This window comes from Eublepharis macularius, chromosome 1, assembly GCF_028583425.1.
Source record: "Eublepharis macularius isolate TG4126 chromosome 1, MPM_Emac_v1.0, whole genome shotgun sequence".
NCBI lineage: Eukaryota > Metazoa > Chordata > Lepidosauria > Squamata > Eublepharidae > Eublepharis > Eublepharis macularius.
Genome location: NC_072790.1, coordinates 150,417,233 through 150,433,863, shown reverse-complemented (window position 1 = coordinate 150,433,863; position 16,631 = coordinate 150,417,233). Strand labels below are relative to the sequence as shown.

The 16,631-nt window shown below is 39.4% G+C and overlaps 1 protein-coding gene across 1 annotated transcript in view; it reads left to right on the top strand.

Moving 5' to 3' along the window:
- The window catches only part of LYST (lysosomal trafficking regulator), a 159,838-nt gene that overhangs the window by 106,121 nt on the left and 37,086 nt on the right, over positions 1–16,631 (top strand). Inside the window, exons 29-40 of the mRNA XM_054975108.1 lie at positions 4,036–4,227; positions 5,492–5,670; positions 6,205–6,411; positions 7,029–7,205; positions 7,535–7,611; positions 8,161–8,349; positions 8,755–8,900; positions 8,980–9,076; positions 10,357–10,418; positions 14,255–14,310; positions 14,753–14,905; positions 16,386–16,630. Coding sequence (XP_054831083.1) covers positions 4,036–4,227; positions 5,492–5,670; positions 6,205–6,411; positions 7,029–7,205; positions 7,535–7,611; positions 8,161–8,349; positions 8,755–8,900; positions 8,980–9,076; positions 10,357–10,418; positions 14,255–14,310; positions 14,753–14,905; positions 16,386–16,630 — 1,780 coding nt within the window. The remainder of the gene's footprint in view (positions 1–4,035; positions 4,228–5,491; positions 5,671–6,204; positions 6,412–7,028; positions 7,206–7,534; positions 7,612–8,160; positions 8,350–8,754; positions 8,901–8,979; positions 9,077–10,356; positions 10,419–14,254; positions 14,311–14,752; positions 14,906–16,385; position 16,631) is intronic.

Here is a 16,631-nt window from a genome sequence, read left to right as displayed (position 1 = left end):
GTGATGGAATGCAGTAGAGAGCCTCCTATCCTGGCCTGTGTCTTTGAAGCCCTCTGATTCCATGAACTCATCTGCACCGGTGTTCCATCTTACATCTCTGAGAACTGCTAGCTCAGAACTCAGTTAATATCCAGCGATTTCTTTTTCTGTGGCCTGAACCAAAGTTTTGAAAAGCCAAGAAGCAGATTGAGAGGCCAGTGTCTTGATAGACCTCTCCTCCAGGAATCTATCTAACTCCCTTTTCAAAGCTATCTGTGGTCAGGTCATCACTACCTCTTCTGACAGTGAATTTCACAGTTTAATTACTCATTCAGTAAAATATTTCCTTTTGTCTGTTCTGAACCTATTTCCCAATAGTTTCATCAGGTGCTCCAGAGTTTTAGTGTTATGGAAAAAAGAGGGAAAAGCTCCCTGTAGCCACTCTCTCTATTCCATGCATAAATTTATAAACTTCTATCGTGTCACCCTTTAGCCATCTTTTTCTAGACTCAAAAGTCCCAGACTCTCCAGCCTTTCCTCATAAGAAAGGCGTTCTAATCACCTAATTGTCCTTTGCATTTTTCCCAGTTTTGCAATGTCTTTTTAAGATCTGGTGACCAGAATGGCACACAATAGTCTATATATAGTTTTATATAAGGGCATTACAATGTTGTCTGCTTTACTTTAAATCTTATTTGCTAATACATCCTAGCATGCAGTTTGCCTTTTTCACCTTTGCTGCACACTGGGTCAGCATTTTAATTGAGCTTTTCACCGCAATCCAAAGATCTGTCATTCGCATTTTCACCCAATTCAGACCCCATCATATTTATAATTAGGTTTTTTGTTCCGGTATGTATCACCTTACACTTAGCCACATTGAATTTCATTTGCCACGTGATTGATTTGATTTGATTTATTAGACTTTTAACTTGCCACAAGCAGGCTCAGGGCAGATAACAACATCAAATCCACATACAACAAAAGATAAAAGCATACAAAACACACAATAAAATACATCAAATATGGTACAAATACAGATTAAAACTAATTCATGATGTGGTGCTCAGTATTACACGATTATGGGGTGGGAGACAGCAGGTATCAAAAACAGACTAGCAAAAAACAGGGGGCGGGGAGAAGGCCCCTATCAGGAGGTCTGGCTGGATGATTCGCCAACACCTCAACTACAATCATAAGCCTGGCGGAACATCTTCATCTTACAAGCCCGGTAGAACTGGGCCATGGTCTCAACAGATAGAGAGTTCTACCTGGCCTGAGCCAGAACCAAAAAGGCCCTGGCCTTGGTTGAGGCCAGGGCTCACTAGCAGATGTTTATCAGCTGAAGGGAGCACCCTCTGGGGATCATATGGAAAGAGATGGTCCCACATGTATGCCTATTCACCCAGTTTAGAGAGGTCTGCCTGTAGCTCTTTGTCAGTCACCTTGCTTTTCACTTTTCTGAATAATTCGTATCATCTTCAAACTTGGCTACAACACTGCTCAGCCCCAATTCCAAATTATTTATGAACAAATTAAATAGCACCAGTCCTAATATTGATCCCCGTGGGAAATGAGCAGTGGGGACCCTTTATTGGAGAACTGTCCATTTATTCCTACTCTCTGCTTCCTGTCACTTAACCAACTTTTAATCCATGAGAGGACCAGTCCTCTTATCTCATGGTTTCTAAGCTTACTCAGGAGTCTTTAGTGAGGAACCTGGTCAAAAGCCTTTTGGAAGTCACAGTATATGATGGCTACCGGATCACCTTAATTCACATGCTTGTTGACCTATTCAGAAATCTCAAGAGGTTCTCCAGCTCTGATCGTTAGCTGTCAGTTAGTTTTTCTGTTGGGCTGTATTGAACAGGAGGCGATTAATACTCCGTGACCTCTTATTTCAGCGCAGCCCATTAGAAATCTCCCATCTTCTTTCCCTTTTTTGAGTACCTTCACCATAGCTTTTGCTGCCTTTTCCTACCTGCTGATGCATCTTCTGCCATTGCTTAAATATTAGCCACTTTTGCAAGTAAGACTAAACACAGGCTTACGGTCTCCAGTGAGCTCCTACTGCTTTCAGAAATATCCTGTCTGGTAATGTGAGGAAGGGCTGACATGGTCTAGAGAAAAAGATGTGCTTGACAATTAATGAATAGTCTAGGTCAGCTGTATTTGCTCCTAGGGATGCCAGTTGGCAGTCACTAGTGTAAAATATCCTTGCAATTTCAAAGACAAATCTGTCTACCAATTCCTTAGAAGCTTTACCTTTTACATCATCTATTCTTGTTTGTTCATGCTATAGTATTATTACTCGTGTGTTTTCCATAGCTGTCTAACTTTAGGGATGCCCAGAGGTCACTGGTCCATCTACTAGCAGTCTATGGTTATCATCATGCTCCAGTGATCGACAGTTGCAACTCTCCAAGTTCTTTAGCAGAGATCTCTCAGAGCCTTACTTCCTGAGACCTTTTAGCTTGAAACATCAGGGCTTTATCTTGGACTACTTCCTTTTCCCATGAGTGTGGTTTTGCTCTCTGAGTCAATTAATTAAATAACAGAAAATTTTATTTATTTATATTCGATTTATAGTCCGCCCTCACCTCACCAGCAGGCTCAGGGCGAATTACAACCAACATACAAGCTAGACAAGATGGAGGATTTGAGAATGGCTCTCCTGTGGATACTTTATTCTTGAACGGGATCTAGAGAAGGGGGAATTAAGTCTTCCCCATGTGCCATTTTTCTGAAGGATCTGATTATGGATATCCTGGAGTTTATTTACATCAGCCCTAACATAGTATTAAATGTTTGTTTATGTTATTTATAGTCTGCCTTTCTTGCTGAGATTCAAGACAAAATTAAGCAGTGTCAGGCTATGTGATCAATGGCTGGGATATTCAATAAACAATACAATGAGATATGAATTGCAGAAATTTGAAAATAAGCAGAAATCTGTAATAGAACTGAAAACAATGCTGAAACAAAGCATAAAGCAATTAAACATGACATATTAAAATGTGCAGAAGCTACCCAGTAGGAGCATACTTTCAGGAACATATGGTATACGGCAGTATAGTCTACAGTCCCTATCCCTTTACCAAAGAAAATTGTGTACCCTGTCACGAATAGGAAGACTGGCAGGATAGTGGCTAGGATAAGGCATGTCTGACTGGATTTCATGAGGGATGTTACCTTATTAGTAATTTTTATTGAGGTACTATCACACAAAGAAATTTGGAAATGGAGCATTAAGCAACAACTGGAACCATGTAGAGAATGCACCAACTCACCATGGTTTAACTGTATTTGCTGAAAACGGGAAATATCATAGGACATAAAGAAAGAAATTACCATACTTAATCTCCTTTGTTTCATTCAGTTGAGATTTTTGATGGCTTGATACTCTAAACTTACTTCAACTATCTATAATTTTAGGCTCTCTTCATAATGAAATATTTTAGCAAATGACTTCGTTGTAAGATGCAATGTAAATATTTAGGTTAGTCATGAGCTACAACTGATATTTTCTGTTAATTGTTTAAAATAAAGGTTCGGTTGCAGTAAAAGACTCCATTATTCCTCATCTGCCAAGAGAACATTTCCATTCCTACGGTCATCTTCAGATGTTTGCTTCCTTCAATCTGTTAAATTTGGAGACACCCCTCCAGTCCCCTCTTGGATCGACTTTCTGTTCATGCCCTACAGAAACAGGTGCAGTAATGGTAGCTGTGCCTACCAGTTCATTCTGAGAAAACATTTCTTATGAAATGTTTTTGCAGGATTGGGTTTGGAACAGCGTATCATCAAAATAGTTTTGCTGAAATGTCAACAGTGAGATTAGTTGTATCTCTTTTGACAGCTAACCTGACTGATTTCAACTGTATTAACAGAACTAATTCCTTATATTCTGCTTCCTTCAAAAGAAAACCAAATTTCTCCACTCATCACCGCCACTAGTGTTGTAACTACAAGAAAATTATTACTAAAATAGAAACTTAAAACACAACTCAAGACTTTTATCCTGTATAGTAACTGATTTTTATTTTATTCTTGAAGCAGGTAGAAAATTTTCCCTTGCACAGTCAGACACGCTGCTAATGAGGATGTGTACACTTGCAAACGATGAACTCAATTTAATGATGCAAAGGAGAATGAGTCAAGAGAACCCTATTCGTGCCACTGAAGCAGAGCTTATGCAGAGGTTACAGAGACTTACTGTTCTGGCAGCCAATAGGTTCATGTATCAAGGTAATCATATTTCTTCAAATATTTTTTAAACCCAATCTATTTGCCAACAAGTGTTAACCAACTTTCTTTTACAACTTGGCTTTTACAATTGATATGAGAAGCATTAATGTTAATTTATTTAGATTGTGGAAAGACCTGAGTAATTGGAGGACCTTGTAAAGGTGAAGAAGAGCTTCACAATGTTTCAGTAGACAATGTTCAAGAATCCCTCTGTGAGTGCACAGCTGCTAATACTGCAACATATGCTAAGAAAGAGATCAAAATTGTACTATAGTAACATTATGCAAGTGGGTAACTAGTATGTCTGTTAATTAAACAGCAGGAGAGACTATATGTTGTAATGAATTTGATTGCTCAACAATATATTCAGAGCTGCCCTATGTGTTGCTAGTTGATATTATTTTTAGTTCAGTCATCAGCTTCATTTTACCTTCTAGACATCCTCCACAGACTTGTCACAGATTATTAGTTCTCCTGTCAGGAGGGAGCATTCTTTTAAAAATATACACATGGAAACTAACAGTCTCTCTACACAAGACATTTGACACCCGGGAACATTACAGGAGGCAGGAAATCCTGGGTGGCTTTTTGCAAAAGAGAGAGAGTGATGTGAGGGATACTTTCTCTTGCAAAACTCAGGTTTTCCTCTGGGAGGTCAGGAGGGTGGGGGGAGAATCCCTTTACTGAAGCAAGGGGGAGAGGGAGGCTTGCCAGGCTGCAGAGTTTAGAAGGCTGCTAGCTCCAGCAGCTTGAAGGGCTCTTTTGGAGCTTGGGTGGGGCGGGGCGGGATGGGATGGGAATCCATTCTGCCTGCTGTTTCTTCCCCCACCCCACCATCTTTGCATCACTCGCCTGCAGTGGTGCGGGGCTTGGCTCCATTTGCACCACTACCTTCTCACTCTGAGCTGCTTGGCTTTGCTATGGCTGCCTGTAGAGGCTGTCTACACTCAGATAATTTGGCCCAGCAGAGTCTAGCTGCCTGAATTGGATCTGGGGTTTATCCTGGAGAACAGGCATAAATCAGGCTGTTTTGCCAATTCCTGAACCCAGATCACACACCCCTAGCGTGAAAGCTTTAAGGATATGTCAAAGCATAGATACTGCATGTTTGTAATCAGGCCTTTCAGTCGTTCATTACAAGCTAAGTGTATATAATTTACTGTAGCATAAGAACTTTGACATGTGCCTCTTTAAAGATGAACATGATATTGGTTTAGAATAATCTGATCTCACACTGATTTATTAACGGTTTAAAAAATTACAGAGCTTAATGACGATTGCTTTGATATGCTGGATATGTCAGAGGCTCCACTCCAGGATAGACCCCCACTTTCACAGATGGAACAGACAGAAGTAGAATACCAGCAAGAGCTAACAAAATATAAAAATCCTTTCATGCAAGAAATGTTTAAAATAATGATTGAAGGAATTGGATTATCTATTGTAAGTAACCAAACTTAGTATCTTTTTGACCTTTAGTATTTTTTTTAAAAAAAGTATACCCATGAAGACTTCTCAGAGTCAAGTTTGCATAATCTTTCACTCACTCTCCCCCATTGCATTTTCTTGGGTCTTTATTCTGGTTTTATCTTTTTAAAAATAGTGTTCTTTTTGGAAATAAGTGTACAGCAATTTCCATACTGTTCCATAAGTACATCCTAACTGTAGTAGGATAGTAACTTAACATGCCATCTTGTACACAATACAATTTTTTAAAAACATTATTACTATGTTTTTAATTGTTATTATGCATAAAGTCCTTTAAATATTTTAGTGAAGCTAGTTGTGGCCTCTCTCTCCTTCAGTATTTTTTCTTTTTCCCTTTAATATATTCATAAAAGGAAATGTTGAGGAAATCAGTTTTTATTAAGGGGGTTGTGTTATATTGGTATTTCATGTGCCAAGGTCTAATCTGAAAAATAAAGTTCTATTTTTTTTTAAGCATTCAATAAGAAAACATTTTTTCTTGGTTCTTAGGGTGCATGCAGACCAAGCCTTCCGAGGCCACAGTGGAAGAGAATTCTTTTGTCCTGCAAGGATACATTTCGAGTGCAGCTTGGAAGACTGTTAGTGCATGTTTTGTCTCCAGGACACTCTTTACAAGAAAGAAAGCAAACCTTACAAATAGTATCTGCTATAAATCACCAGGAAATTCTTCGAGACTGTTTGAGTCCAACTTTGCAAGTAAACATTGTAACACGTGAAATGCTAAATCCTTATGAAATTCCCTAAATTTCTCTTGGAAAAACATTAAAGGAAACTATTATATATACATTGTTGGATACTTTTGGCAATGGCTTTGTGGTAGAGCTCTTGTCCATTCTTTTTGGCTAGTTTACTAGCGATGTCTAAGAGTTTGTAAGGTTTTTGAAACTGCAATGTCATTTATCACAAATGGCTGTTTAACTCCTTTCAACATCTAATCTGATTTGTCACTTTTTATACAGGGGACTGTTTTGAAATAGGCTACTTGGTTGTGTTAAGCTAGCTTTTATTTAGTAACCTTGTCATAGATTAGTTTTGTAAAGTTTATAGAGAGTCCTTGGCTAGAGAGAAAGTAATGGCTAGACTAGAACAAGGAAGGCCCAGGATCAAATCCCTGCTTTCCATGGAACTCACTGGGGACTTTGGGTCAGTCACACTCTCTCAGCCAAGCCTATTTGACAGAGTTGTGAAGATAAATTGAAAAACAGAATTATTGTGTTGCCCTCAGATTCTTGAAGGAACAGCAGGATAAAAATGTACTAAATTTATGTGAATTATATTCCTAAAATGATTACTTCCCATTTATTTTGTTTCAGCATGGGCAAAAGTTGTCACTTTACTTATTTGAATTAATGCATAATCACAAGGATGAACTGACGGAAGAAGATCAGTTATCAGTGGGAGTCTTTATGAATACATTAAAACTTTGTGGTTACAAATCTGTTCCTCTCAACATACCACCAAAGCCAGACTTTATAAAAGCTATGAAAGAGGTGTGTGAATTCACATAATAATTTTCCTTACTGATCCTCTTTTGATTAATAGCATTAATCCACTGAGCTAAGTTTTGAAACTTTCCTCCGCTGTAAGGAACCTTTCTCCAACTTAATTGGTTTTTCCTCCAAAGGCAGGAGGACTCCTTTAGGCTGGAGGACAGTTCCAAGGCTCCTTGGAGGATGATTGGTTGCTTAGAATATCAATCAAAATGAGGGAAAGTTAGAAAATACCTGAATCTTTCAAGCAATGTATAGGTGATAAAGAAGTAGAAGTAACTGTGAGAGAAATATTTTTTAAATCTTTTTTAAAAACTTATTTTTGCCAGGACCAAAAAAAACATGAGGCAGACGAAGAGGTGAACAAAGCTGCTTGGGAGAAGACAATGGCTAATAATAGGCAAACGTAAGTTCTTAACTATTTTTATTTAGGGCAGAACTAGCCATTAGCCCCAAAAATGGGGCTGCAGAGAAAAGCAGTTCTGAGTCTAGTTCCCGCTCTACTGCTCCCTAACATGTAGTAATGAAATGTATCTGTGACATCTTGTTTTGTTTTTCCACACTCTCTCCACCCCCACATTCTTCCACTAATTTGGAGCAGGAAAAAATAGTTGATGTTATAAAAGTCAATTATTTCATAGTCGATTATTTCACATTTTGGGTGAAAGATAAGGAGGAGATGCCTTTTCAGTGATATCAGGATATTTTTGGAAAGGTTTAAGTCTTGCTAATTGTGTTTTGCTAGAACTGATATATAGTTTGCAAGAATCACAACAGATAATAACACTCCAACTCTTTTGGAGTGGCACAAGGAGGGATGAATTTGTAGTGTGTGCAGTCATTCAGATCTTGGCCATACAGATAGTTACGTTATCATATGATGTTGAACCCTTATTATGGATGTTATTTTAAGTAGACTGGTGATATTCTTTTCTAAATTGGTTTCCACATTCAGTCTCTTTCAGCGCCTGGATACAAAGTCAAAGGACATTTCTAAAATAGCTGGAGATATCACTCAGGCTGTTTGTCTGTCTCAAGGAATGGAAAGAAAGAAAGTGATTCAGCACATTCGAGGAATGTATAAAACAGACTTGAGCGCTAGCAGACATTGGCAAGAACTTATTCAACAGCTTACACATGATAGGTAAGCAATTTCACTATGATGATCTGCTCTTTAAGTTGTGAGTTGCTGTGTCTATTCTTGTTTCTTAAAGTTTCACAACCAAAAAAGACTGACAACATTTACTCATCAGTGAATGTCTTAATAAAAAATGTTAAACATTGGAGCTTCTTTCTGGACTTCTTCACTGTATATCTGTAAAATCAAAACTGCAAACCTTGTGAAGGTTGAGAAGGCAAGTAAAATACGATATGCTTGCAAAGACTTCAGGAATATTTGGAATGCTTCCTCTCCCCCACCCCACTTTCTTATAACAACAACCAAGTGCTATAAACTACAAGTATATTTACTAAAATCACTTGTATCTTAAATCAGCAAGAGATTATTTTAGCGGGTATTTAAACTTCAGTAAAATGCTTCTGCTTTCAGAGCACTGTGGTATGACCCTGCCTCCTACCCAACGTCTTGGCAACTGGATCCAACGGAAGGTCCTAATAGAGAAAGGCGCCGTTTGCAGAGGTGCTACTTAACAATTCCTAATAAGTACCTTCTCAAAGACAGACAGAAATCAGAAGGTAACTTTTCACATCCTCTAGGATGCAAGTTACTGTCTTCCAAGATGTTATAAAAATTATGTTTTCTTTTCTCAAACAGAAGTTATTAAACCCCCTCTGGCATATTTATTTGAAGACAAAACACATTCATCTCATTCTTCCACTGTAAAAGATAAAGCAGCCAGTGAGCATATAAGGTTAGTTTGAATAAGAGCTTATAAAAAGCTTAAAGGTAATTTGAGTTTCTGATTTATGAAAAATAAGTAAAAGACAAAGAAACTGTACTTAAAGGAAGAATTAACATAGTGCGGGCTTGTAAATAATCACTTGTTTGGTTGCTTGTGGCAAGTAAGAGTTGTCTCCAGGGTTGCATCCAGATGCCATAGTAAGTCGTATTTTGTTGGATAAACTTGGATCCATATGGGAAAAGGCGGGGTATAAATTATTAAATAGTAATGAGTCAAGTAGACATAAATAATCAGTAAGTAACTGGTTTGTGCATAAACACCATTTCTCTGCTACTTGTCAACTTTCTCCTAGCAAGGAGGACATCTTCCCTGTAGCCAGAGAACTGTGAGTGGTAGATCTACTCAGCAAGCAGTCTACAATTAGTACAAAATGTGGCTAACAAACCAGCTATATATCCCACTTTGAAATCCTGTTTGGTGTCAAACAATGAATTCCAGTTTAGTGTTTGAGATGTCTCAACAAACCAGGATTAGTTGGTTCATCATGATAACTTCATGCAGCACAAATTGAGAAGTCTGTGGTCAAAGATGAAGGTTTCCCAGCTCTGCCCTTTGTATTCATCTGAAAAGCCTTAGGGTTGGGGATCCTCTGAATGGCATTTGTTACTGCATATAGGACCACAGGTGGGAAGAGAAGCACCTGTTATATAAACCTTCCCTCTTCTGTGAGCTCCAGCTGTATTGTTCAGCCTGTCATATAAGATCCTCTTCTGAAACCCTACTGTCTGTGCTTCCACTTTCAGAGGTGAGGTGAGTGTGGACGAAAGATAGGGCTTTTTCAGTGGTTGTGCATCCCCTTTGGAAAGCCCTCCCCTGTAAGACTTGCCTGGCACCTACGTTACTTCCAATTAGGTGCCATTCCCTTTTTCCCAATCTTTTAACTAAAAAGTTTTATCTTTTAAACATTTTCTGGTCTGCTGCTAGCCTGAGGTATATTTTATCTATATCTAGGTTGCTTGGTGCATATTATATGCTGCTGTTATACCCTACCTTGTTAAATAGCATTGGCTTGGTTTTATAATGCCTGTGTTTTGATAGTTTTGTTTCATTAGCTGTAATGTGTCTTCAGCAGGTCTCTGGAAAGGTGCCATATAAATTTTCTAAATAAATAAACATTCCATGCATGTTAAAGGCACTGTTGAGTCTAAGTGTTTTAAATGATTGCATTTGAGAATGGTCCTTTTTCAGTCATTCCACAAAAACCAACTTGTGGCATTATATATTTTCAGAGTTAATCGAAGATGCATCAGTGTGGCACCATCTAGAGAGACACCTGGTGAATTGCTACTTGGTAAGAGAAATTATATTTCATTGGTGTATCTAGTTCTCAACCATCTGTGGATACTTAAATCTGGGGATCAGGACCATGTTGAGCCAAGGAACATTTTCCTGCAAACTTGGGGGACCCCCCCCTCAAGGTTTACAGATAAATCTGAAAACCAAGAATAATGGAGTGTATCTGGGGGGGGGGGCGTAAATCCCTCAGAACAGAAGAGTCAGAAAGTGGGGGGCAGGCAGATGGGAGGCAAGGAGAGGGTGTGAGGGAGAGCAGCTCTAGGAGTGGCAGTGTTTCAGCTGGACGAGATGGCTGGCAAAGGAGTCTGCTGAATGAGCAGGGAAAGATGAGCATGTGGACAGTGGCAGAGGGCAGTCGAATGGGAGAGCAGAGCAGCAAGGAGGGTGACTGGCTGCTGAGCAGAGCAGCAGGGAGCGAGCAGGAAGAAATGCTTACCATTACCCCTTGAGTGAGTTGGGTGGAAGGGGAGCTGCTGCCATTGCCCCCCATTGTCTGAGGCGAGCAGAAGATGGGGAGCCACTGTGGCAGACAGGCAGGTGGCTGCAATTCAGCCAGGCAGGCAAGTGGTCACCTGGCTGAGTGAGGGGGCAGGTGAATAGAGCAGCATGGAGGGGGAGGAGGTAGGAGGGATGAGGAAAGAAGAGGAGGGCAAGGGGGAGGTGGTAACCGGTGTTGGAGATAAGGGCAAAGTAAGGTGTGAAAGGAAAGAGATGGTTGGAGGCGGAGGAAGGGGGTGTCAGAGGCCAGAGGATAAAGGGAATTTCCTAGTGAGATTCTTATTAGTCCCATTTTGTAGCCTCATAATTCAACTATTGGTTAGGTAGATAAGTGGCTGTCTTGCTATCCGCACCTTCTGATACGCTGGCAAATGCTGGAAAGAGAACTTCCAGGATAATACTAGTTTCATGTAGGTAACAGTGTTAGCCTGTAATAGTAGAACAACACTTTAAGAACAAAATTTTCCAGGGTATAAGCTTTCATGAGCCAAAGGTCACTTTGTCAGATTCCAATACCAGATAACAGGATAGTCCTTTTTTTTTAGCTTGTAGAAAGATAGCTGATATGTTTTGTGTAGGTGTGTCTGTTTTGAATTTTTGAAAGTATCTCAGAGTTTCCTTACAATTTGTAAACAAACTACACATTGTAAACTATTTAAACTGTTGCCTGTTTTAACCGAGGACCCTTTGGATTCTAAAGCCTTCTATTTTGGGTTTCTTCACTCCCTTAACATCTGTATATATGTAGCTTTCATCTGCATTTCTCTCCTGTATTATGCTTTTACTTGAGGCTTAGTCCCACAGAATTCAGTGGGACTTGATTCTTAGTGAGCACGCATAGGATCATATTATACGAATGACTCTAGCCTTGTCTGTTCCGTAACTCTTTACTGATGAGCTATGTATGTTGGGAGTGGGAGCTGAAGGGCAGAACAGGTTTTCAGTTGTGCGTTCCTTTTGGGAAAGGGGGAAATGCTCTTCTTCTTGGCTACTTGTCAGCTGATGGGTCACAAGTTTGATCAGCAGTTGAAATGAAGAAAGGAAAGGGAAAAAACAGGACATTTCAAGAACAGATGCAGTGTTAACAAAAGAGCTCTTTGTTTCTGTTTCATTGCAATATTGTTATTTAGTGTACTGCCTCCTTTTCTCATGTAGCAGGTGTTTAACTAAATAGTAGAAATGCTACTTTATTAAAGCATATGGGAGAGTGGAGTAATTAAATTAAATAATATAAATTAAATTTATATTACAGATAAGATGCAGTGGAATCAATAAATGCACTCAACATCGTCCTGTGTTACCTTTAGAGCGGGGGTCCCCAGTGTGGCATAGGGCCTACACATTTTTTGGCACCTACCGAATGTTTTTAGAAAGTAAATGGGGCCAAATGGGGCTCTTGGGCAGCACCCATTTGGATTAGGAACAAAAACAGCCCAGGGGAAAAAAGCTTCAGTTGGCCTTCTTGCGTACTTCTGGTCCAGTTGAATGATAATAATAACAGTTTATTTATATACCGCCCTTCAGGACAACTTAACACCCATTCAGAGCGATTTACAAAGTATGTTATTATTGTATTGTCGAAGGCTTTCACGGCCAGAGAACGATGGTTGTTGTGGGTTTTCCGGACTGTATTGCCGAGGTCTTGGCATTGTAGTTCCTGACGTTTCGCCAGCAGCTGTGGCTGGCATCTTCAGAGGTGTAGCACCAAAAGACTTTTTCTAGTTATTTATGTGCGCTAGGACTCACATAGAAGCTTTGATATTGTGTTAAAAAAACAACCACAGCTGCTGGCAAAACGTCAGGAACTACAATGCCAAGACCACGGCAATACAGCCCGGAAAACCCACAACAACTATGTTATTATTATCCCCACAACAGTCACCCTATGAGGTGGGTGGGGTTGACAGAGCTTGGAAGAGCTGTGACTGACCCAAGGTCACCCAGCTGGCTTCTAGCAGAGGAGTGGGGAATCGAACCTGGTTCTCCAGACCTTCTAATAGGTCCAAGGGCACAGAACTTGAAAGTGCTCAGTGGCTGCAGAAAACAGGAGGGGAGTTGCATTTTCCCTTGTGCAGAAACTAAGGTTGAGTTTTTATCTCATTCTGTCTCCAAGGAGCTCGGGGCAGCATACACAGTTCTCACCTCTCTCCTTTTATTCTCAGAACAACTTTGTGAACTATGTTAGAGAAAGGGAGACCAATTGGCTAAAGGCATTGAAGCAAACTTGATGGTTGAAAGGGAATTTGTGCTGCATCTCCTAGCCAACACTCTTACTAGTACATCACAGAGGGTGTCCAATATTTTAGATGGAGACTAAGAAAGAATGATTTAGAGGATGGTATGATACAACATGTTAAGAACAGCCTATTAAAGTTTCTAAAAAGTAGGTCCTATTCGGTTGTTAGAAAGTGGGGGGGGGGGCGTTATTAGGTTACTTCTGAATTCATCCCCAGCACCAGGAATAAAGAACACCCCTTCTCTCCCTACATTGGAGGCAGTTCTAGTTATTTATGTGCGCTAGGACTCACATAGAAGCTTTGATATTGTGTTAGAAAAACAAAACTTTTGTTTTGTGTAGCTTTGATATTGTGTTAAAAAAACAAAACTGGGCTAGGCTGGAGCTGCCAGCAAAACACTGGGAAAAAGGGGGTCCTAGGCAGCCTTTCCTTTCAAGGACAGGGCAGCCTTCCCCAGCCCATCCATCCTCAAGACTGGCCTCTTTTTCTCTTCTTGCACTCTCTCTGTAGATGTTTCTGCTGGTTGCCATTACTTTAGCCTTGCCATCAGTCTTCCAGGGCAAAGGCCCAGCAGGAATTGTACCAGTGAGGTTAATGGCCAGTCTGTCTGTGGCCACTGGAGATCTGATTGGCTTTGAAGATTAAAATATTGTTGTTTCACTAGCAGCTGCCACACAGTGTTTGGTTTTATTCTCTCACTCCTCTTTCTCATTGTATTTTTTGAAATCATCCCTCTTTTGGGCTGCACTTAGTCTTCCTCTGTGTAGTTGGCTCCGCCTCCTGTAGCAGTCATTTTGTGGTTATGTCCATCAAACTGTGCCACAGGCTCAATAAGGTTGGGGGACCCTGCCTTGGAGACTAATGAATTTTTAGAGCATATGTAGGCCTCTTCGTTGTTTTGGCTATGTCAGACTAACACTGTTACCTCTCTGAAATAAATATGTGGACCTTACTTTTAGAAAACTTTCAGTTGCTGAAAATGTACTATCAACTTGTCTTATCTGTTTGCTGATGGTGGTGACATGCTTCCATTGTGGATATCCCATATAAGTTTGTAAAAAGACAAATTATGTATCCTGTATTTATCATTGGGCAGGTAAATGTGGAATGTATTTTGTGGAAGACAATGCTTCTGATGCAGTTGAAAGCTCAGTGAGTAAAAATTGCAATGTCACTCCTCCTATCATCTTTTCTCATTTTTAGCTATAATTAGAATAAATTTGGGGTCAGTCTTGTAACTGTTTTAAAAGTCCTTTTAAATGTGTTTTGTGAACAACAGTGTTTATGAAAGATTTTAAAAAGTAACTTCATAAATATTTCAAAAGCAGCCATCCACAGCACCGAAATAGGAAAATACACAGACAGCACCTGATTCTAATTAATTAATGACTTTGGCTTCTCCTTTCAGAGTTGCAATCTCAAGTCAAGACTCTGTTATTACTTACAATAAATGCTTATAAGCTCAAAGACTTCATAAAATGTAAAAGTAAAAGAGCTACTAGAAGTATCTTGCAATCTGAAATTATTAGCAATGCATTTATAATTATTTCATTGTGAGAAGCCTAATAATCACAATAAGCTGTATTTTCTTCAGGGTTTTCATGGAGAAACTGAACCAGCATCATTTTCTTGGACATATGAAGAAATCAAAGAAGTTCACAAGCGTTGGTGGCAGTTAAGAGACAATGCTGTAGAAATATTTTTGACCAATGGCAGAACATTACTGTTAGCTTTTGACAACTCGAAGGTAAATTTGTATGAATGCATACTGATTTTGTTTTACTTCATTATATCCCACTTTTCTCTCCAGTGGGGACCCAAAGTGTTACAACATTCTCTCCTCCTCATGACAACCCTGTGAGATAGGTTAGGTTGAGAATGTATTACTGGCCCAATGTCATCCAGCAAGCGTCCATAGTAGATTGTGGATTTGAATTTGAGTCTTCCAGAACCTTGTATGACTCTCTAGCCACTACACCACACTGGCTCTCATAGAAATGTTAAGCATAGGTTTTCCTAGTGATTTCTTTAGTACATACTAAAATAAGCTTATTTATACAATATACTTATGATAATTATTCACAGCATTGAGAACTTGTTCTTCAGCAAGAAGAAAATTGTTGGCTACTGACAGAAAATTACTGATTTCATCAGTTAAAGGGCCTTCTCTAATTTCCCCACAGCAGATCTCTAACACCCCTCTATATATTTTTCTGAGGGTCACTGAGAAACAGCATTTTGAGGAGAGGCTGGATGACTATAGTGGTAGGGGGAGACAAGGAAGTTGTGTTTTCTTATTCCTTCTGCCAGCAGAAATTCAGCATGATCCAAGCTCTTATGGGCTGTGAAGTCAATCTGTTGCCTTTAGTGTTACTATAGTGAACTTTTATTCTTGGCAAGAGGGAGAACAGTTTAGTTTCAAAGGCTCTTACCTTTTTCAAAAGTTTAGAAGGAAAATGGTACTTGGTTTCCTTTTATTTATTAAACTTAATTTATTTTTAAAACTCTTTTTAATTAGTTTCAGTGATAGTTGGTTATTTATGCCATGTCTCCTAAGAGTCAACCCCTAAAACCTTGGAGAATAATGATCAAGTAATACAAAAATTGACATAGTATTAGTTATATTAAAGGTAAAGGTGCAAGCACCGAGTCATTACTGACCCACGGAGGGACGTCACATCACGACGTTTTCTTGGCAGACTTTTTACAGGGTGGTTTGCCATTGCCTTCCCCAGTCATCTACACTTTACCCCCAGGAAACTGGGTACTCATTTTACTGACCTTGGAAGGCTGAGTCAGCCTTGAGCTACCTGAACCCAGCTTCTGCCCGGATCGAACTCAGGTCGTGAGCAGAGCTTGGGCTGCAGTACTGCAGCTTACCACTCTGTGCCACGGGGCTCTCTAGTAGTTGTATTAACATGGAAAATATTCACTTTTTATACATGTAAATTGAATTACTCTAATTCTGGTAAGTCTGCTATAATATTAAGCACTTTATACAAACAAATGTGATTGGTTGGGAGCAGTGTGCATTGACAGTGGAGCATGGCTGATCACTTAAGTTTGTATAATTGCCTAAATATTAATACTTACCAAGACTTAAACTATGCATGTAAGTGTGTGACTGAAGTATTGAGATAAACCAATAACTCTATTTATGTGTGGTATAAAAAACTAAAATATTTGTGGTTTAGTGGAAATTTGATGGTTTTGGTTCTTTTTTTTAGGTGCGTGATGATGTTTACCACAACATCCTAACAAACCATCTTCCTAATCTTTTGGAGTATGGCAACATTACTGCATTAACTCACCTATGGTACACAGGACAGATCACTAACTTTGAATACCTCACACATTTAAACAAACATGCTGGACGTTCCTTCAATGATCTCATGCAGTATCCAGTATTTCCCTTTATACTTTCCGACTACACTAATGAAACACTGGACCTACATGATCCAACTGTTTATAGG